Source organism: Chrysoperla carnea, chromosome 3 (genome assembly GCF_905475395.1).
Source record: "Chrysoperla carnea chromosome 3, inChrCarn1.1, whole genome shotgun sequence".
Classification (NCBI taxonomy): Eukaryota; Metazoa; Arthropoda; class Insecta; order Neuroptera; family Chrysopidae; genus Chrysoperla; species Chrysoperla carnea.
In genome coordinates, this window is record NC_058339.1 from 52,250,405 (window position 1) to 52,274,482 (window position 24,078).

The 24,078-nt window shown below is 28.0% G+C and overlaps 1 protein-coding gene across 1 annotated transcript; it reads right to left on the reverse strand.

The window, feature by feature from the left end:
- Nucleotides 1-22,609: 22,609 nt before the first annotated feature.
- Nucleotides 22,610-23,212, reverse strand: LOC123296101 (cytochrome c oxidase subunit 5B, mitochondrial-like). Its single transcript, XM_044877562.1, has 2 exons — nucleotides 23,008-23,212; nucleotides 22,610-22,944 (listed from the first exon to the last, which is right to left on the reverse strand). Exons 1-2 carry the CDS (start codon nucleotides 23,210-23,212, stop codon nucleotides 22,616-22,618), a joined length of 534 nt encoding a protein of 177 aa, XP_044733497.1. The 3' UTR covers nucleotides 22,610-22,615.
- Nucleotides 23,213-24,078: the final 866 nt, after the last annotated feature.

The window sequence follows — 24,078 nt, forward strand, 5'->3', positions numbered from 1 at the left end:
TTTCTTTTTATATACATATAGATTTATTAATTTCTGTACACAGATGAAGAATGAGTATTTCTCACCAGATAATAAAAAAATGAGTATTGAAAATTGCTTTATTAACTTTCATCACATATGTGAATTCAATAAATGATGTAGTGTGCAGTATAAAATAGGTAGGAGATTGATAATAATTTGATTCGTTGTTCGTTTATATGTACTAAATGAGAGAAAAATAAATGGTCAGTACTGATACCGGGTGGTGTTCGTTTTCTGCCAATAATATTTAATTCATTCAAGTCTAAAATAGTCGAGCTAGGGATAATAGTGATAATTGACCTTTTCTTCAAAAATGAGCTATGAGTTATCGGCACTTTAATATAAAGTTTTCGACATTTGCACTTTATAACTTATTTAAAAATTTAATAAAAAATATATATAATAAACTAAAGATATTTTTCTTATAAACTATTAATAGTGTTGCACTTTTTATAGTAATCGTTGTGTGCCAAGTATGTTCAGGGGACAACAGAATCGCAGCGCTGTTCTCTTATGAAATATAATATATGACTTTTTTCAATTGATTATATGTATTTGATATAGTAAGTGTCAAATAAACATTATTGAATAATAACAATCAATTAAACTTGCAGTAGAAATTGTGAAAATAAAAAACATAATCGCATAAATGATATTTGTTGAAACGAACAGTATAATTTATTCAAATTTGTTGAAAATTAGTGTTTAATTTTTTATTTAAACCATATATACAAACCAAAGACTTGTGTGTCCATCCAAAAAGTTATATTAATAAAGTATTGTGTTATTGCTATATTAAAACTACTGAAATAAAACTCATACAAGGTGCGAATAATGCTCCTTTCAAGAATGACATAGTTTAATAAAAATTCATAATGTCTAATTTTATGAAAAGTGCGATTTATGTGTATACTACCTTAGTGTTTATTAGTGCAGAATAATTCTAGTACCGGAGTAAATTTGGCAACTCATTTTAGAAGAGGCAGGCTAGATTAAAAATGATGAATAATCATTGAGGGCGATATTCAAATAAGAAGGTAGCTGAATAACAAATATATAAAACATGCTCTGGACACTCGGAAGAACGACACTTGTTGGTTGTCAGAACGTCTTGATTGGCTTTGTCAGAAAAATAAATGATTGTTACTAGTTAATATTTATAAAAACACATGTTAAAGATTGATAGAATTAAAATATTCTATTGAATTATTTTTATTTAAAAAAATAATATTCAAATATAAAAAAAAAAGAATTCTTCATAATGTACGTGGCTAGGATTTTTCCGGACAAAATGGTGACAAATGTCAATCGGACACATAGAAAAATTGGTGGGTATGTAGATACTTGGATCGATATGATTCTACCTCCCATTGTCATTTTGAATTTAATTTCAGGCTACGACTTTAGAACATCATTTATGGTAGACCACCCTGTAAAATAATAAAACTAGTCTATCTAGTTTGTTGTATAATTCAAAGACCACTTATCATTTGACATGAACATTAGCGACCAAATGCAATTAAATATTGTGGAAAGTCTGTAAAGTTGTCGTTCGTGTATCATCTTGTAAATATTAACATAAATATGTTGCTGCCAGCTACTTTTGTATCTAGTTTTTAATACTTTGTATTTTCTAAATTCATCATCCATCATCACATTACTTATTTCTAATTCTTCAGTTCTCAATGTAATTAAGATGTGATTGAGAAATTGAAAGAAGTCGAAATCTTAATATTTCATTTGATAATAATTATTAAGTTTACTTTTGAAATAAAACAAGCCTGATGAATTAAGTAAATTCAGATTAGGTATTCCTAAAATTAATTTTTTGATAAGTAATTTCTGGTAAGAGATACAGGCAACTTTCGATTAACGACAACTTTTTCTAAACTTCGGTGGAAAATTGGCGAAAATCGAATGCTAAAATGAAAAATGTTTTGTACATAAGAAGTTTTTTTCCTTTATATAGAATAATTAGGTACAATTTTTCCTCTATCTCTACCATTTAGGAAACAACACCTACTTCATAAACCTCATTAGAAACTGTTTTCATTACTGCTATTATATTGGTCGCGTTAACATCGCCCGATTTATAAAAACGAGTCAAGAAAACAGCCAACAAAGTTAATTGTTTAAATAACCCGTATATGCTTGACTGTCATTGTTTCAACTATCAAGATTATTCATAAGATTATTATTAGTTTTTTTTTTTTCAATTTTTTGAATTGCATACGCAGTGCCTATTTTTATATTTCCGATCGCCTGACCACTTCAAAAACAGAATTCAGGACTATATTTCAATTCTTTTACCACTTTAAACGCTTATGCCAATCGTTTTTTGCTGTCAAGTTTTGCCATAGAATACAATCAGTATAGATAATGAAGTTGGCAAAATCGATTCGGTTTCGAAAAAAGGAAAAAGTATTATTTTAGTCAAGGGTGCTATATTTTGCAATCCTCTCTGAAGGAAATAAAAGCTTGATCTGTCATCATTAAAAATAGTGGCATAAAGTATATCCACATTTAATAGCTTTACAAAACTATTTCTGATAATTTTATAGATTTTAAGAAGTCTTGTAGTGAACTAAGCAGTGTATTATTTAATTTTGCCGCTATACATGATTTACAAGTTTTAATATTTAAAAATAAAGTTCATAAAAGTTTTACAATTGTATTTTTTTTTATATACTTAGCACTTAACAATTTTAAATTCTGTTATAATTAACTAATTTGAAAAATCTTAAATAATTAAATATAATTTTAATATTTGGCAGAAATATTTTTAATAACTTTTTGGATTTTAAGTAACCTTGTTGTGAACTGAACAGTATTTTACTTAATTTTGCCATACACGATTTATAATGTTTTAACATATAAAAATAACCTGCATAAAAGTTTAATAATTATATTATACTTTGGCTGACTAAAAAAATACAATAGGTTTATATTTTTACATTCTGTAATAATAATTAACTATTTTGAATAATACTAAATAAACAATTATAATTTTAATATTTGGCAAACAATTGTTCAATAAATATTTATATCTCTTGTATAGTTGAATATCTAGAATTACGAAGTAACACGTTTTATGTGATAAATAATGTTCGTAAATATACAACGTGTTCTTTAATTGACTGCAGGATTCGGGACTTGTCAAAACAAACAAAAAGTGCATAACCAAATTTCGATCTTTCGGTTTATACTTTAAACCAACAAGCAATTTATTAACAAAATGAATATCTTGAAAGCTCCAGTATCAGTTGGTTAAGGCGTAACTACTTCCGTCCGCGGTATGCTTAAGGTTGCGGGGTCGATTCCCACCGTCGCAACAAAAATAATTTAATTAATAGTTGTGATGGGCTGGTGTAGTGCATGGTATATGCAGAGGAGCTGATAAATGAAATCATCAGCGGAAAGGTAGTAAAACACATGGCCTCTGTAGGCTAAGTGTATCCTTTGTGGACAGCCAATATAATCTAGCCTAACTTAAGCAGTAAAAATAATTTGTTTTTGAAATCTGGGGCTAAGCAAACAAATCAACAATAAAATTTATATGCAAAATAAACATCTTGCAACACGAAATTGAATTTTAATAATTAAAAGAAAATCTATGTAAAGTTATGAAGCATGAATGAATAAATAATGAACAGTGATTTTTGAAACAAAAATAATATTTTAAGTATTTTGTAATAATATTGTAAACATATTTTAAATTAAATACATTTCCCACGAGTTTTCAACACAAAAGCAATGTTTTAATATTATGTCAAAAAGTTATAGGCATTTCCCAGCACTTGATTTTATCGCTGCTTTGTGTATGAACGATTTTTGAAGAATAAAAATGATTTGTATATGAAGGATTAAAAATGAGTATTTTATACTTTCTAACAAACTTTGAATAAGATTTGGTTGAATTTTCTAAGTCCAAATGGCCAGGACATAGTAGGTATTTTCAGTATTTTCTAAAGAACGTGCGTGAGAATCAAATTAATATGGCGAAGAAAACCCACGTGTGTGCTTTTATTCCGAAAAAGCTGATAATTGTGTTTTTTATCATACCATTTTAATCTTAATCTATTAATATCTTCTTGCTCGTTTTGTAGTTAGCCATTAAAAAAATATCTTAAACAAAAGATTTCAATGGGGGATATCCTAGTTTTGCAGGTTGCTTTAATAATCATTTTAGATATTAAAAGGTAAGAGATAGACTACCACTTTAAATTAGAAAGTAGAACCTCATTTAAAAAAATTAGCATTGTTTATTTAAAAAATTTTTTTGAAAATTGTTAGCTTTAAAATTTTCTGAGTAAAAATGACCGCTATTTTATCCCACATAAATCATTTTGCTTTTTTAAATTTATTTTAAAAAAATAATACAATTATTGATATTCAACACTGTCCATAGGTATACAGTATTTTAACAATTAACTCTTTTTTTGTACTTTATTTCCTGTTAGGTTTTTTTAATTAAATCGTTATAAATTATAGTCTACCAATAAAATTTTTCATTGCAAGTGAAATCAAAAACTTACGGCAAAACGTTAAACATACATTGTTTTCAGATTTGAGGTCACTAATTTTTCAACAATTTTTTTATAGTAGGTATATATTGGACCGTTTGGAATAAATGTTATATTCATTTTGGCCTTGAAATTGTGAAACGGTGTATTTTTCTCATGCATATTTTATAATTATTGTGACATTTGTATACAGTATTAAATTTTCATACTTATTATAATATGTAAAAACTGTCCTTAAGTCCAGTTTATTTGTGTACCACTGGGAATAAATAAATAATTTCAGTTATTATTGCCCTTCAACAAAAATTGGTATTCATAGGAAACATTGACTAATCATATATATTTCATACATAATACAAATTTAATATCTGCATAGAAAATTAAATAACTATAAAAAATTAAATAACTAGGGCTAGAAGCATAAGTGGAATCTAATAGCATGAAAAAAATCATGAACAATTCTTTATTTCGTAATTTAATAAAATATTTGACGATTATTCAAAAAGTTCCTAAGATATCAACAAATGAATTCGATGTATTTTTTGGGACAAAAATTCTCTATACAAAGCATTTTATTAAATTGTTTGTGATTTTTTTCAATTTTTGCAATTTGCATCGTATTTTTGATAAAGCTCGATATAAATAGAAAATTAGAGCTAGTTGACGATTAATCAATAACTTTCAAAGGTATTGCCTGTTATCGGTTTGGGAATTCACTCTACGTATAGAATTTGGCAGCACTGTTTGGAAGCTAAATGCAACAATCATGAAATTGATAATTAGAACACAAGTTATTTTACGTTACATATGTGATTTTTGTGTTTCTCAGACACCCAATACATCATCATAAATTCTTCTTATGAGATCTTAGAGCATTATTATTAATTTTTTGTTTCATCTTATTTTGTGTGTAATCGGCTAATACTTAGCAATATATAGTCTTATTAAAAGGTAAGTAAGTATTATTATTGGTGGTAGCTAGCCACTTTAGTCACTACTGGCTATAAGGTAAAACAACGGCGACTATCACACTAAAAACCAATATATGTTGTATTTATAATAGAAACTTAATATTCAGGATTGGATTAAATTATTGTATTAAATCAGTGTAGTTCGTATCAGAAGGTTTTGAAAGGAAAAATATCGGAAAAATCTGCAATTTATGTTTTTTCGCCGAAAAAGTTGTATAACTGATTTGTTTGAGAGTTTATGGGTAATGAACATCGCATCGGTAGAAATTGGATAAAAAAAGTACGATTAGAAAATTTCTGGGTTATAGAAAACAAAAAATACGTCAGATATATCCGGATCGAAATCAGGGTGTGTATGAATAACCCCCCATAAGAAAATGAAGGCTCTCGTTTAACTACGCAGATCAACCCTGCTCCACTGAGTATTCCTGATTTCAGAAAAGCTGAATGCAAAAATATTTTATAGCTGTATTTTGTAATTCATCTTAGAAACCTAATTATCTTGTACATCAACTAAAACAAAATCATATCTAGCTTCTGGTAGCGCTTGTAGGGTACAATTTTGTGAAAAGTTCTCACAAACAATGTATAGGCCTTTTGTACTAAAATTTATTAATTGCTTCAAAAGACGTTCGTTATTGACCCAAAACATCGTGTGAAATCAGTTTTTGGATAACATCAGTAACTACGGAAAAATGAAGGAATTAAATGTACATATGTATATAAAAAGATAGGAAAATAAGACATGGTGGAGTCATAGCCTGCAATTGCCATAAAAACTGCGTATCTAAAGTTGTTTTGCAAGAATAAGAAAACCTTATTTAATTGATTATATCAATTATGGTTATCAATCGATTTCAATTTTTATTTCAGATCTTGTCATTTTCAAATTTCAATAATATAATACTATTATAATGTATACAGAATACGGCCGATCATAGATGAGGAATTTAAAAAAAACATGAGAAAAAATTGGAGAGAAGCAGACATCAAGGTAATGAGTAGAAAATAAACTAGAAGAAATTCTAGGTTCTTCATACCACCGTTCTCATGACTAAAAAACACTAAAACTAGGAAAAGGTATGGTAAATGATTGCTTGGTAGACAATCAATTAGTAAGATAAGCAAATGGTTGGTAGGAAGAAGAGACACTTTAAAAATAAGCGATAATGCAGTAATCTGCTGATATTAAACGACATTAAGAGGTATCAAATAAAAAATATTTTGCGGAAAATTGGAAATATCTTTAAAGCAAAGTTTTAACAATGAATCCAGGTTCCCGAATAGGGTGTCAAGGCTACTGAACGATTCCTTTTACCCAAATTGCATCTCGCTATTTTTTGTCTCGAATCGGTCACATGTAGTACTAGAAGCTTAATCCAACTCTGCCAATATTGCACATACAACGTTATTTTACTGTTGTTGTACCTATGTCGTAGAAGAGATAGATATAATATGAGACCATTTCTTCTCTTGTTTAATGTTAGTTACACATTCCAGAATAAAACATTTTGTTGTTGTATGTTATTGGCGGTTTTTCTGTTTTGCATGTGGTGCGAGATGCAACATGCATTAAAACACACGACATGATAGCGCGACATATTCAAACAAAAAGCACAAAAACTATAATCTTTGTGTATGTATATGTAAAACCTATTATTACTAACTATATACACATTAAAGTTACATACAATGATATGGCACAAAATAACTCACGTGTGTATGGGGATCTCTTTTTCAGAGCCAGGCAGCAGTATTACACTCATTTACATAAAATAACGAACTCAATAACTAAAAAGTAATGTCCCAAACTCGTATTATACAATGGTACTCTTAATGTAAGGATTATTAACTAGAGATCATAATTTTATGCAATATTTTTTGGTTCCACCTTAATAATGAGTAAATAGTATATTCCAATTAAAGAGAATTGAAAAAAAAATACACTCGAACCAGGACTCGAACCCGGACTTACCAATTAGGCTATTCGAGTTCTAGACATGAATGCAATTTTTTCAACTCAATGAATTTTTTATTTGATTATCCACTCATTTATTATTATTCCAAATTCCTGTGAATGTACCAAAATTAGTGGGTTTCAAAAAAAATTCCAATAAGATCGGATGAAGTTTGCCTGTATTATCAAAAAAACCAAATTTATTAACTTTATGACGTCATCAGAATCAAAAAAATTTAATTTTGCTCTCGGGTGCCTCCTTTGCAACGCCCTAGTTATGGACCTGATTACGCAATTCCAGAACTCCTTAATTGTCTCAAATTAAATGATTAGCGTTACATTTATTCTCGACTAACCATATACAACATAATATTGCAAGGGTTAATAAGTTATCAAAGTGACTCTTTAAAATTTTGATAATTAACATTCCATACTTTTAATAATTAGTTTTCAATAATTACCAAAATTAATCGAACGTTTATAGACTCATTTAGTTTATTGGCGATATAATACTGAATAACTATAAATCACAAAACTAAATTTCTATAAATCACAAAATATGCCCAATATAAATGATAGTTTAAAAACGAATTTTATGAATCCGTGCTATAATTTTTGCAGTTGAAATATATATCTCGTTAATAGTAAAACTATTGGTTCATAATGGATAGTAAGAATATTTATCTAAATAATGCAGAACCAACAACGATTTTATTGAATTAATGGCAAATTAAATGTTTTTACATCGTGATTGTACGGCCACCGGCGTTCGTCAACTTTTCATTGTAGTAGGTAATCTACCTGCCTAGTACCCATATTACCTACTCGGTAATCAGTTGTTAAATATTATTATTATTACTAGTAATTTGTTATTATTAGAAAAAGCTATTTGTTGTTATTAATAAAAAAACACTTGTTTTTGCTAAAATTTGTTTATATTAAAAAAAAGAAACTTTTGGTTAATTGTTTAATTTTTATGGCTTACAAGTGGAATTTACAAAATTTAAAAAACCCTCGAAAAAATGCGATTTATTCCTTGTAAACCGATTTTTGGAAACTTGCTACAAAATGCTACAAAATGTTCTCAATCAAGTCGGTTCGACCGTTTAGAGGCTACGATGTCACTACAAAACACACAGACGCACAGATAAACACTTAAAGCTTATAACACTCCTTAAATCAATATCAAAGTGGTGGCCAAGAACATCAAATGAGATGAAAAAGATTCTTAGAGAGCTATCATGTTTTGGTACAAATTTTTGGAAATATTTTAATTAAAATTGAAATATTTGAGTTGACTTTGTTATTTTGAATTATTGTTTTGAATTGTATAATTATATAACCTTTTCAACTTTTCGAAATGAATTGAGCCAGGTTTATTTGATCAATTATTTCCATAGTAATTATTTATTTTTTTCGGGTACGGAAACCTTGGCTCGCACTTGAAGCAAGAACACTCTTCGTTAATTTACCTTTCAAATGAAACAAAAAAATTATAATCGGTTCATACGTTCAGGCGCTACGATGCCACACACAGACACACTCACATAGCGGCCAAACTTATAACTCTCCTTTTTTTTATTCGTGGGTTAGAAAGATTAATAACTAGCATTTTCCCGTTTCTTTGCCCGCGTAATAATATGAAACAAACAAACAGGAGTAAAGAGATACAATTTACTGACATCAATCAAGGTTATCAGACATACTTCTTACAAAAAATTCATTTGTTTTGAAACATATAAACTATTGTTTAAAAAAATGGAAAAAAAAAAAAACAAAAAATTTGATTTAAACTAACCGTTAAACAATTTTTATTTTTATTTTGAGTAAATGAGTATTTCTTTTAAACTACTTCTTTCCAATAAAAATGCAATAATCAAAAATACACTTTTTCGATTGTTTTACACAGATAAAAGTATATGTATCAAATAATCACTTTTCAATTTTTTTTAATGTAAGTAGCATGTTGGTAATCTTGGTTGATCAAGTCCTTATGAGTACCAAAAACTAATATTTATTTGCAATTTGCACCTCTACAGCAAATTGAACTAGAGGATATCGTTTGAGACTTGAACTGCTAATTAGAAAGCGCCTTTTCATATGTTCATATGTTCATAAAAACCTCACAAAATAAAAATCCTATTTCAATAAAACAGCGATTTTATTTATTAATAAATACAATACAATAAAAGCGATTTAGCTATAAATCATTTTCTTTGCTGTAGAATTTTTAATATTCACATTAGAAAAAAATTTAATCATTAATTAAAAATCAAATAAACAATTGTTTTACAATATTTCTTTAAAAAATTGGACATATTCGTTTTAAATAAATAATAGTTGTAGCAACACGTATAAGAAGTGTGACCTTCGTACGTTAATTAATTAATAAAGTTTTACCTCACTTTTGAATCAAGGAAGCAAAATGTATCTTGCTATAATTAATTAATTTGAATAAAGTATTCAAAGCATCTTTGCCTTGCTTCAATTTTAATTGAAATGAAAAAAAAAAAAATTAGTTTGCATACTTAAAACAATATTCGCGTTATATACAATGTCTATTATGATATATTATTTTATCATGATAATATTGTACAGAGTGTTCGGAATATAACACAGGTGGATTTATAACGAATATGGGGAAAATTATTTTTCCATTCAGCAACTATAAGTAGCTTAGAATATGACTTTGATAACAGACTCAAACTCGATTTCGACAGTCGGTAAATAAATTAAAGGCTTAAAACAAATCATAGTAATTTTGAACGGACCTAGTAGCTGACTTTTTTAAAGGTCTAGTCCCTTCATAGAACAGAATTGGTTCTTTAAAAGATTCAAAAGGATTTTCTCAATAATAGCAATTGAACTTTTTAAGTTTTATGATGGCAGAAGAGAATATGTGCTTGATTAAACAATATAAAAACACGGTCTCTCATTTCTCCGATCAAAATTGAACACTTCAATTATGGTCTTCCCTTTTTTCACATATTTTCAATAATACAATGAATAATGATTTTTTTAACACTCGTCATCTCTGATTTTATTCCGAATATTTTTCAAGAACCGCATCGCTTTTACAATGCTGGTATAATATAGAGACAGATACTATAATATCTATGTTAGCATAAGTAATATTAGAGTATTGAATAGTTTGATCCACCAAAAGTATTGTGCGTATCGCTAACCAATATAGGCCTGACGCCCATACTGCACTGACTCGTTCGCCATAACTATTGCCATTGTTACCATTCCCTCAATACATTACACAGTATGGCGTTCACACCCATACTGACATTGTGCAATCCACAAAAAATACCTTTTTGTGGACTTTTACCTATTATTTTGTTAAACGATACATGCTATTACCCGTGATGAACAATCATTGCTTATTTGCCCTTAACAAACGCGTCACAAAACAATGCAAAAACTACATATAACTTCACCTTCATTTTAATAAAAAATGATTATAGGTATATCGGAAGACGCTTTATTAAAATGATATAGTATCGTTTGTTGCAAAGGCTATAGTATCGGTTATTGCAGTAATTCATGCTATGACAGCTGACCTTTTTTTTTGAATTTACTTTTGAGCAACCTCAAAATAAGTAAATTTACCACATCATGACACCTTGATTATTATTCTGCTGCGTACTTCATACACAGGATTGGCCTGCCGTTTGCAACTAAATACAATACCGCCTTTAGTTTGTTAAGAACTGCCTGTAAAAGTTAGATACAGATGCATACCATTGGTATTTACGATTACGTTTCTTTGAAGTCTCTTCTGCTGCTTCTAAGGTAATGTAATATTTTTCTATGATGAAATGTAGTGTTGTTTCGCTACCACCCACTTGGTAAACATTCTCTGTGGTTCAACTTGAAAAAAATATTTCATTACATGTTAGCGTGCTTAACGCTAATAATTATTGTTAATTCTTATATGTTCGCTGTAAATGATTTGCTATCAAAAGTCAACTAACTACTTAAATTTTTTTCTAGTTCTTCTATTCTAAAAATTTTTAAGAGGGTACTTAGATAAGATAATCTTTAGAGAAAATGCCTCAAAACTGTTTGGATAGTGTATTAGTAAGGAGCGCAAATATAAATTATTCCCAAAATTGAGTTGATTGTTTCAAAGAACTGACTGCGAACCGATATAACTATACAGATATAACACGATAACCAGGGAAAGTAAATCTTTTTTCAATCGACAAAACCACACCTTATGATTTGTTTATAGTTTTATAATAATTATTATTATAATAGTTTTTTATACATAAGTAATAATTTAAATTTAAAAATTATGAAATTGTTATTCATACTATTAAAAATTAAAAATGAAAACACCGTCCCTTGAATTTTCTTAACGAGTTTACTAAATATACGAAAATCCTTTGTGCTAGTTTGAAATAACTTCATAGTTCAGTTCAAAAAATTGATTTGAAGTAAAATTGACTTAATTAAGTAGTAATTACTTCAACTCAAATTTTTTTTAAATTTTAAAAAGCATGTGAAAACAAAAAAAGCATGGAAATATGTAGATTTAAGTATTTGATACTGTTAGAATCGTGCTGACAGCCTGGAAGATATACTTTTTGGTTTGTCCTTATGCGGAAGATATCAAAAGGTGCTTTTAAATTCTAACTGTCCAAAATTCGAGATAATCATACAAGATTTCAAAAATTTTCTTGAAAATCCATTATAAGCGGAAGCGATAAGCGAAAGAATTGGAAAAAATTGCTTTCTACCAAATAAATTTCTTATCTCTTACTTTGATAAAACTCATATGACAATTTCATAAGTAGTTGACTTCATTGACAATTCTAGTACCAGTAAACAGCTTCCTTCCATTATAACTCGTCACCCAATGTTTATCTGTGACGTCATCTAATTACTAAAACACATAGAATATTGCATTTTAGAAATACGGATAAGCAATTATTTTATGTAGATCTGAACAAAGAATTAAATGTAATCTATAAATTTTGGATTTGTACAAACATCTGTGTCTGGTAAAAGATTCTGGCTTACTATACATATATACACACATTATTAAAATATACAATTGCTTCTATAAATCTTGCTAAAACAATGGTAATTTTTAGAAATAAGAAATATAACCAAAAATAGTCTTCCAGTTTTGTTTACTACTTATTTTGTACAAAATAGGTTTATTTTACACGATTTTTATATATTCAAATAGATACGACGATATCATATAGTAAGTATACATGTAGACAGGAAATACAGTAATGGAAGGATACCTAAGCCGTTTGTTTACTTGATTCGTTTCGACCTACACTCACATAATAAATTGTAGAATTTGAAATGTAGTTTAGTTTCAATTCGATTATATCAAAACATCGATACACATCTGGTGGAAGCGGACATGCTAAGAATGTTCGAAGTGGCAGGTCGTAGAAAATAGTTTTGCTAAGCTTTTCAAACAATCGTCAAGATCTGATCATATGAATCAAACCTACTAATTTACTTTCGATTCATAGGGAAGAGTAAGCCTTATATCGACCGATAAGGCTTACTCTCCCGTATGTGATCAAAAGTTAATTAGTATGCTTCAATTGATCAATTGATTCAAAGTATCAATAATTGTTAACTTCACTTGTTTCCTATTTACATCTTTTATGCGAATAGAATCTAAATCTTTTAAAGTTTACTTAAATAAACAAACTTAACAAATAATTTCTAAAGACAAACATAAACACAAACTAACAAACCAAACAAACAATTGTATTCGTATACGTTAATATAAATACATAAATAAGAAACATAACACCTACGCGTATTAAACATTGCGCGTGAGTTTAAAAAGAAAAGATATTTTTCTACTACATACATTATAATTTTATTCTTATTTATTGATAAATAAAATAGACCGCCCATACAGATAAGTAAATTATTCATTGTTAAATAGAGAAGCAAAAAAAAAAGTGCATAGAATATAAAGTACTGTAAATAGAGCCAAGCAGTAGCCATAGTTTATTTAAAAAAGAGTTACAGTACATTAATTTATTTACGAATGTAACTCAAATGTATAATTGTGTGAATTATGTGCATTATTTAAGGAAGCTTATTTTCCTGAAGAATTTGACATACAGGGCTGTTAATCAAGATGTTACCACATAAATTGGGGAGATTTTCTCCGAAATGGTTGGATTTCACTTAGATGCAGTTTAGGAACATAATATTGAATAACACTTAAATTAGAAAGTTGATCCTCATAAAAGTAATATTTTAAAACATTTTTCCAAAAATCGGTAGCTTTCAGAGGAAAAGCTATCCAAAAAAATCCAAAACTGCAGAGAAACTTGATTTTGTTACGAATTACAAATAATATAATTTGGCCATTATATCAGTACTGAAAAGTACAGTTTTTCCGTAGTTCGTAATGAATAATATTATGAGTTATTAATATTACTGTTTGGGCGGCAATCAAAGGTATAACACGTCGCATGCAGTCCGAAGCTTTTACAAATCTTATTAGATGCAGAGTATGATTTTAATAAAAATTATTAATAACAATTCCTATAATAAGAAACCTTCAAGCAAAAAGTCATCAAAAACACAACAAATTAAACGGAAATTAAAACCTTTAATACTGATATAATGAAATAATTATGTAATTTAGTAATTATATAATTAAAATTAAAAAACACAATGAAAAAAATTTACGTAGGCAATAACAAGTAATTGTGGAAATCAATCCATCAATTCCATTGATTTTTTTATTTTACTTCAGTCGTGTTGTTATACAGGTAAATATTTAAAAAGTTATGTAAAGCTTTTCAGTCATATAAATACAATATTTTTTGCACAATATAGAACCAAATTTAAAATATACGCATAAAATTAAAAACAAATTTTTAAGCATTTACTCTCATCAATGATTTTCTTGCGAGCAATTATGCTTTGAAATCGACACTAATAAATCGAATCTTCTTGAGCATATTTTTTGAAGTTGGATATCAAATTTAAAATTTGTATTTTTTAGTGAGTTTTAATGCATTTTTGGCTGAAGAACGTATAGATAATTGAGTGTTAATTTGATAAAAAAAAATTTTTTTAATTTAATTAGATTGATCCACACTTGCTTTTTAAAATTAAAAGGAATAACTACTCTTTTTCATTTGAGAGATTCACTTTAATATGAACGTGTGCAATATTATTTCATTAATTTAAATTAAATCCATAAATTTGCCCAGAGGATATCATTTAATATAATAAATGTTTCTGTGTGTTAATAAAAATAATATAATTAAGTATTACATTTATATCTAATAATTTATAAAAAAAGCATAAAACACGAACATAAAACAAATCATTTGTTAATATTTTGAACTTACATTTGACATTTGACCTTTAACTTCTCCAAAATATATTACATCCTCATAATGAATTTAAAAAAAATTGTCGGAAGTAATATATTCATGAAAAACGCCTATTATTAAAAATCTTTCATTAAACGCAACTCTCTATGAGGTGAGATGGGACGTTATATATTCACAGTATACAAGCTTAAAACGTTTAGACGTTTAAATAGTCAAGCAACACTAAAAAGAAGTATCAAAATTAGTTTGTGTAACAAAATACGTGAAAAAATAGCAGAAGACTTACAGTTGTCTTAAGAATTCGAAAATGGCGAAACTTTCTGCCATAATTATAAGTGTAAAGTATACCTATGCAAATAAATCCTAGAAAAACACGAAAACTAAAAACACTAATTTCTATTAACGTGATACTCGAGCCATATCTAAATATTATTTTTCTTAATGACAACAATAACCATTAGCAATCCACCAAAAGCCAGATAAAAAGAGTATACTGAAAAATAATTAAGAAAGCATGGACTAAATGAAGCTTTTATTACGAAATTTTAAATTTTTTAACTTATTTTTATCAATTAAGGTGGTTTTAGAATACCTTTCAAAGCATTGTTTCAATATTTTGAAACTTTTATATTCTTTTAGTCTAAATTGAAAATATTTATCTCATCAATTGCGTTTTCAATTTATAAATCGTTCAGAAAAAACTACCATAGAAAAAACGATCATAGAAGACAAGATTAATATAACTGAAAATCTCGTGCAAAAATACAAAAATTATTTACTAGCTACGGGTAAATTATTAATTGAAAATTAATAATATAATACGTACAGCATTGTTTGCTTAGATAACTTGTATTACACAAATGACAAAATATTGCAGGTACACTAATATTATTTATTTATTTTATTTGTAAAAAATCTACAATATTGTAAAACGACTATTACTCTCAATGCACGTATTATTATTTATACTCGAATTGCTTGACTATTGTCAAGCTAATTCTAAAAGAATTTTAGAATATCTTCCAATGCGTCAATACCTACCTATTGGGAGTAAACGAAATTAAATAAAAATATGTAATTAACCAATTACATATTTATATACATAGGCGTTTAATATTTACAACATATTTAAATTTTTACAGTAGTCATATAAATTTTAAATAAACCCATAAATAATTATTATTATTCTTGACTATCAAACTCATCAATTAAAATAAAAATTTATTTATTTTTTTACTTCCATGTACTATATCTAATCTAGAGTATCGTAATATATTGGGAGAAAAAACTTATTTTTAGCCTTTATCATGATATACGGATTTTTCTATACTTGACTACAGAACTCTTCTCTTCTTAAATAAGCTTATAAAAACAAATGAAAAAGCTCTTCACAAAGTTTCGATCTGTGGCCTTATTTCTGAGAAAATTAAATAAATCACTAAAGAAATTTAGTCAATGAAAGAGGACGTTGAAATAGAAGGATGTCTTTATCGTTGCATTTATTTAGCATATAATCTATCTCACTTTTATAAATTTTTATTAAACCCAGTAACCTGTGTATTATTTCTTACCAAAACACAGTGAGGTGTCGGAATTTGAAATGCCTACTAGTATGGTGACTGATCAAATCTCTGTAGTCGATAACACTGTACTTTGACATGCTGCTTACCTCTTCCTTCACACAAGTGGATAGATAAATGCACGTATCACTGCGCTTTCAACTGCCCTTCTCCAAACCCTAAGCCTGTGATTAGATTGATTTTTCAAATAAGAATATCTCGGAAAGTACGAATTAGATCTAAATTTGGTAAAGAGCTTTTGAAAGATCAATTAAAGAACAGCCATGTGTGCATGCACTAGTTGATCTACTTCACTATATTACATATTCTCTGTATCGTAAAAATATATGATCCAAATGTGAATGAATGCAAAAATTGGAAATTTTTTAGAAAATAAGAGATTTTCTTTCGCAAAGAATATTTGAAGATAATTAAATAATAAATAGAAAGATGAAGCAGCTCAGTATTATATAAAATCGCGTATCTGTTATACTTAAGTTAAGTTTGAAACATAATAAATAAATTATTGTGAACCTAATATTTGTAATATTCTGGTCCAAATTTTTTTTCTTTTTCAAAAAACCATTTGATTTACGTATATATATATAGAGGTTCTGTGTCATTCACAATAGATTTTTTCTTCTTCATACTTCTTATTAAACGAATAAAAAAACTGACCACTAACCGCTTAGTAATCATAAAATTTTTTGTTTATTAATGAAGGAGATAATAAAATATTGAATATTAACAAATATATTTATTGCCCAGCGCTACCAAACAAGAACATAGATTATAATAGCTTGGATCAAAGTGTAAGAATTCGAATCTCTGTGTTAAATACTATTTACTTATTTTAAATTAACTAAAACCAACTAGGTATTTATTAACTTGTGTTTGCATTTACGCTCGTAAAAACTATTCTCAGGCTAATCAATTTCACTGTTGTTAACATTCCAATTAACAGTTTTAATTATCATTTAAAATATTTTTGTGTGTTTCGATTGTAAATTATTCTGATCAATATATTTTTTATTTTGATATCATAATTATTAGTTTTATCAATCTAATATTTTATTGCTGTATTTAGACATGTGGAAAAACATTTTATTTAAGGTAGATACCTAGGCTACCTTACTGAATGGCTTTAATATGCAGTACTTCTAACCTGAACGCTTCAAGCTTGTGAATCCGCTGGTGTCATTTGAAATATGTTTAATTTATGATCTATGATTAGAATAATATGAACTATTTGGTGGGAGATACTTATAAACATTTTATTGCAAATTTAACTACCTTTTTTATCGAAAATTTATCTTTTTTATTTCGTCTCAAGAATTTCCAATATTTCTTTCATCTAAAAAACTAAATATTCCCAAAACTAAAATCAGTTTTGACTGGACAATCAAAATAATTTTTTTAATGCATAAACTTTTTATTCCAATGTAATAATGTGTTAGGAGAGAGAAAAAGGGGTAATTTTTTCAGTATTGAAATCATTAACAATAAATGTATTTTTTAAAACTGTTAAACTGAAATAATATCATATTTTTAATGTACAAAAGTTGCTGGCTACCTTTTTGAGTGGAATCGGTTTTTTTTTTGTAAACATTATGTAAAAGGTTTTATATTTAGTGACATTAAGAATAAGATATAGATTATGTCGTCAAGTTTTGATTGTAATATTATGCAAAGAGTGGTTGGTTACTTGCTTCTTTTTCAAAACGTGTATTTCGAATAAGAATACCTATATTGAAAATTGTATTATGAATAATTTAATAGTATTATTTGCATTCATTATGAGTTTGACTGCGATTACCACTAAACCACTGAAAGTATTTGATAATATCAGAATTTCTTCATTAAACTTTATCCAGACTGTTTTTCAATACAGATTTCAAGATTACGATTTCAAGGTAGGTAGTTTTTAACAAAAAGACAGCGGTAAATTTCCACGTTATTTTAAAGGAAATAGAATTATGAATGTTACCCTTTTGAGATTCGAAAGAGAAGATGGCAAGCTTGCATATTTTAAGGCAGTTCATTTTTTAAATGGGTTTTCTTTGTGATGCAATAAAACGTAAAATTAAACAAAACTATTCTGTTTTTAATAAAAATTTTTCTTCCTGCTTGGAATGAGATCATTACCCTATCATGATCGAAAGTCGAATGTTGTAAAACCGAATTCCCCTTCGTGTTCTAACACTTACTTCTCGGTTAATTTATATGTAGTCAAGTACATTTTGTTGATTCAAGTTTTAAATATTAATTAGTCCTTTTTGTGTTCGGGATAGAGTGTTTTGTGTTCATTTTTGAACTTGAACCAACGGCTGCCTCCTTTTTTTAATGGATAATTTTGAATCAAAATAATTAGTGTTTCGGATGAGGATTGTCTTCAAAGAGTTGCCTCAGAAAGTATTATCAAAAAGATGTAAAAACCTTCCGTTAGTCGATTCCTAAACAATGAATGAATATTATTAAACCCTTGAAAAATTTCATTCATTACCCATTTTTTCTGATTAATTATGTCGCATAAATATTAATTTATGATGTTTGTTTCACTAATTCAAAAGAAGGTCGAATTTTTGGTTGATTTATTAATACTAAATTTGATTGTGTAGTATATTAATTGGTATGTACTTAAATACTTTTATTGAAATATTGCATCGTAAAATGTGATTTAGTGTAGCGGAATTATATCCTAATAAGTTCAAAATTATTTTATTACTGGAAAAAATTGCGTTTTTTGTAATGGTAAATTAGTTATGAAGCAAAAAATACAACTGCATATGGATAATTTTCAATTTTTTTTCAATCTTCAGGGATTAATCTTTTTCTCCGTTAGTAAAATCGAAACAATCGCCAATATTTTGTAATTGAATTTGATGATACTTTGGTAAATATGTATATAAGAATACATAGGCCAAGCTTACCAAATTTTATTCGTACACTACGCTGAATAAAATGGCCGTTGGTGGTGGCTTTTTAAGTTATGCCAACTTTCAAGAAAATATGGCGTCTTGAAAGTACCTTTGGTTCCTGCATTTTGAACAGCGTTTAAGACAACTCCAACAGTTTCCAGGGGTGTTAAAAATTTTACGGATCAAAAATATATACCTTCTTTATCAACAGAAATAGCTGAATGAACTGTTCTAAAAAGATTTGGGTGGTGGGTTTGGTAGTTGTTTGCCATTAAATATGACAAAATAAATGATTTATAAATCAATTTTGTAAAAAATGATTTCAAACTCATTAAGAATAGTATATGAAAAATTCAAAATTTTGGTTATATAATCTTGGTGGGTTCAAAAACAAAAAAAGTTAGTCAAAGAAGTTATACTGACATCTATTGTCTTTCGTAACACCCTCAAGTTAATATATATCTTGATCTAGGCAGATAGATCTCGAAATTGGCATCCATGATCTTATCAGGTTTAAAACGATATTAAAAAAGGTTTCATTTGAATTGATCCGAAGATAATTTTAATAGTTCAAAGTACTTGAAAATATAATGTGATAAAAAACAAACTTAACCCAAGCAATCATTTATTAGTTCATTTTGAATATTTATGTTTGGTAGGTAAAATTTATTAACTTTTTTTTGAAAATTATTTATGCCCATAATACAATAATGAGATTGTATTTTTGTATTTGGTTCGAGAAATAAAGAACATTATTCAATTTTGCAACAATATAATCTGATTATAAAAAACAAATTACATAAATATTTAGATCAATATCTAAGTAATTGAAATTTGTTGGAACATACAATGAAATAAATTGACTGAATTATACATACGGCTCTATTCAGTAAAATCGAACCAATTTGTATCAATACAATAAAATTGTCAGCATATTCAATTATAATAAAAAAAGTGTTGTAATTTTGTAGGTACGACAGTAAACTTAATGCAGACAGCCCAGCTTGAATTACGCTACTCTCATGAAATCTTTATGAGGTACTTGAAATATCAAAGTATATGCTCCCCCCCAACAGCTTCATGAATATCCTGAGTTCAGGTTTTGTCGTCATCTCCAAATAAAGGACTCAAAAGTGTAATTTATTTTTCAATATTCCGAAAACTTCAAAAATTATCAATCAAAACAATAAAATCAATAAAAATTCGAGAAGTTTGAAAGAAAAAATTGTTAATTTTATTAATACAGGGTATTCGAACAGTTAACTCAATTAGTTATTACCTTCACTTGTTATTTTACCTATTATAACTGTAATATTTTTTCTTAATTCGATAGTATTCACTGTAAAGCAAGTTGAGTAGAAAAATTAAAATAAATTTAAAGAAGGCCGTTAAGATGAATTCGTCGTCAGATATGTAGTATTTTAAGTAACGCGTGAGAAACTACTAACCGGTGTATGACCTTATAGGTCAGCATCCCTACAGTGCATCAGATGACATAAATTAGGGGAGATAAATAGTGTCTTTCTTTTCATATACTTAGTGTTGTTGTTGTTGTTCGAATGTGCCTCACCATTTGCTTATAACAATAATCTTTTAGTATATTCATTATTATTATTATTATTAAAGAATTTCATATAAATATTATTATTATTGTCCTTGTTCGTAAAATAAAAATATTATACTTATTATGTCCAACGTTTGATTGTCCAGTCAGCAGAATAAAAAAAAGTGTTAAACAAATATAATTCATAAGCACTTCTTGGATAATACATTTTTCCTAGCCGTTATTCACTCGCTTCGCTGCATTATTGTCTAAACACTAAATAAACGATCGACCTGACTTCGAGGTTTAGATTTATGTAGTTTAGGTATCTTACATCTTTACACTACTACATCTCTAAAAAAAAATTAAGAGTAGAGAAGGCTAATCTAGCAGTGCCTCAACTAAGCTTGGGACCTCGATCTCAAGGCTCTCTACACTTGCGATATGTTATTTACACCAACAAAGCTTAATTTTGTTTACACTCCTGGTGATTAAATCCCTAAAAGATCAAGGGAGAAGGTGCCTCCGAACATTATTTGGCCTTCGGTCAGCCTGTGCATTTTAGCCGGCTTCGGTCATGATCTGAGCACGACGTCATTTTATTTTGCTCTAATGTAAATTATTTGAGAGAGAAGATCAAGAATAGGGAGCAAATACAGTCAAAAATCAATATTTCAACAAAAGATAATATCGTCAATATCTTATGAGATTGACCATCATCGGTTAAGTTCTTTCATACGAAGTTAGATGATACTAAAGAAAAATTTGATTTTCGTCATTCCAAGCAATTGGGAGTGGGCATCAATAATAATGCCCTTCATATTGGCAACGCTAGATAATTATTACAGTTAATTTACGTAGATTGTTCTTATTAAATAACAAAATCTGATTGTTTACAAATGATTTAGTAATCATGTAGGCCGTGACTCGATAAAACATAAGGTGATCAATTGAACGATACCTTGGTAACATCAATTTTAAGTTCAATCAACGTAAACCCGTACAACCGTTTTATCGACTGTCGAATAAAATGTTTTTTCCGTTTGCTATTTAATGGGTGATCTTTCTTTCCTGTTCACAAAAAAATGAATAAAAATTTACTTCTTCAAAATCGGTTTTCCCGTGGCCAGTAAACCATTTTTTTAAAAGAAATGGTGTAGGTCAATCATTAGATATAACCGGAAAATCTGTGGAATAAGAGTGTAATTGAGCTCACACTGTTTTGGCGACATAGATTTTTCAAGTTACAGAAGAATGGCGGAAAAGGTCGGGAAATAAGATTAAATTCATTGCTAGCATTTTACGTCGATCCTCTTAGCAAGTTGTTAATGAACAAACGTAAAGGAGGAATACACTGGAATGAAAATGAAAATTTGTCAGATAAAACAACACTTTTTGTTGGTTTGCGCATTTATAATAGCTTTATATGTTTGGAAACTCTTTCAAAATGACATTAGTTTGTTATTCATACTGAAATAAGATTTACAATAAGAAATTCTTTAATGTCAAATTCGTAAATTCAATGTTAATATATTCGTGTAGCGAATCCGAATTAACTGAAAGTCTGTTAGTGATTAAGAAATTAAAACAGATGATCAAACTTTAAACTGAGAAAGCTTTGAACTGAGAGCTTTTAATTGAGGGAGAAACGATTATGAATCCAAAAATTTATTAAATGATTAACAAATTATTACCAAAAGCAATATTTTAAACAGTTACAACTTTGAAATTTAGTACAGTAAATAAGACAAAAATTGAAAAACATTCGCAATATATTTTACTTCGACTCTTCTTCATCGGTACATTCATCGGTGAATTCTTCCACAACTTTTGGCACTTGTACTAATTCAAACCAGTGACCGCACATACATCTGGTTGGTCTTCCAGCATAAATTATCCAATAAAATGGTTGATATGAATCTTCTTCACAAATACAACCCACAATACGTTCACAATTAACACTTTTTAATAAATTTGGAGAATTTTCACTGCTAGCTTTCATTCGTCGAACTGGATCAATATTATAAGGATCTGGATTACCCTTTTCCTTTGCATATAATTCACTTTTTTCTTTACCTGTTATTATTTCTGTTGAATCAGGTAACACTAAAAGAGAATAGTTACAAATTTATTATTATATATTTTTAATATTAAGTTAATTTTACGAACTTTTATCACTGCGTGTACGTTTTGTTGGAGTTTCTGGGGGACATTTTGGTGGTTCTGGTTCACAAGGTGCTTTTGCTTCAGCGCATGGTTTATCAATTTGTGGATTAAACTCAGGCAGTTTTCCACTAGCAAAAGTTCTGCATAATATATTTAAAATCCCTGATTTTAATTGCAAATTATTTGACATATATAATTTCTTGAACATCGTGTTACTAAGTCAATAAATTTGTACCGATTGTTTAGAAAATATCAAAGTAATAATTCTACTACAGAGAGTTCGTGTCAAATTGTTCGAATCGATTTGTTATTCACTTCTTATTATTAAGATGAAACGAGCAAATTTACTTAGTTGACCAAACTGACTCAACAATTTTTAAGCATTTTAATTATGTACTGAGCTTTGAATGTGATAGAAAAATAAACAACTTCGGTCAAAATCACTCCAGAAAATAATTTTTATTGCTTTCCCGTTCATAATTAGATAAAATTCAACAATTTCAGTAATTTCAAAAAATTACAATTTTAATTTACCCAAAATGACATGTGATTTGCATATACGATTTTAAACCCTGTTCAATTCTAGAAACATCCAAAGTACGCAGAGTAGACATAAAAGCCATATGATAATTCGCCCTTTATCAAAATCTAAATAATACCCAAAAAATAAAAATAAAACACGAATCTGATGTATGAAAACGTGCATAATTTGATTGATATCCTCCAACAAAAATAAATATTTAAACCCTATATACAATCAAATCCGGTTCTGATCTTAAACAAAGAAGTTGCATAAAATGATAAATTAGGAATAATATAAACTAGTAACTAGTTCAAAAAAAAAAAGACAAAAAAAACATATGCAGAAGTATTTTATGGCACAATTGTGTAACATCAGGTTGGGGTGAATTTGATAAAAATTGTGCAGAATCTATTTTTGTATTTACATAATAAACTGGACCATTATTATCAAAGGAAGATAACGAGTAGGTACAGGTATTTGGTCTGCAGATGCTGGAATATTTTATTTAACCCTTTCTAATAGTTTTTTTTTTATTTTTTTGAATTAGCATA

Excerpts from the sequence above, each read along its gene's own strand:
- LOC123296101 (XM_044877562.1), bottom strand. The coding sequence starts at position 23,212 with ATGTTCAAGAAATTATATATGTCAAATAATTTGCAATTAAAATCAGGG. Across the intron at positions 22,945-23,007 it reads ACGTACACGCAGTGATAAAA|TGTTACCTGATTCAACAGAA; the intron begins GTTCGTAAAATT and ends ATTCTCTTTTAG.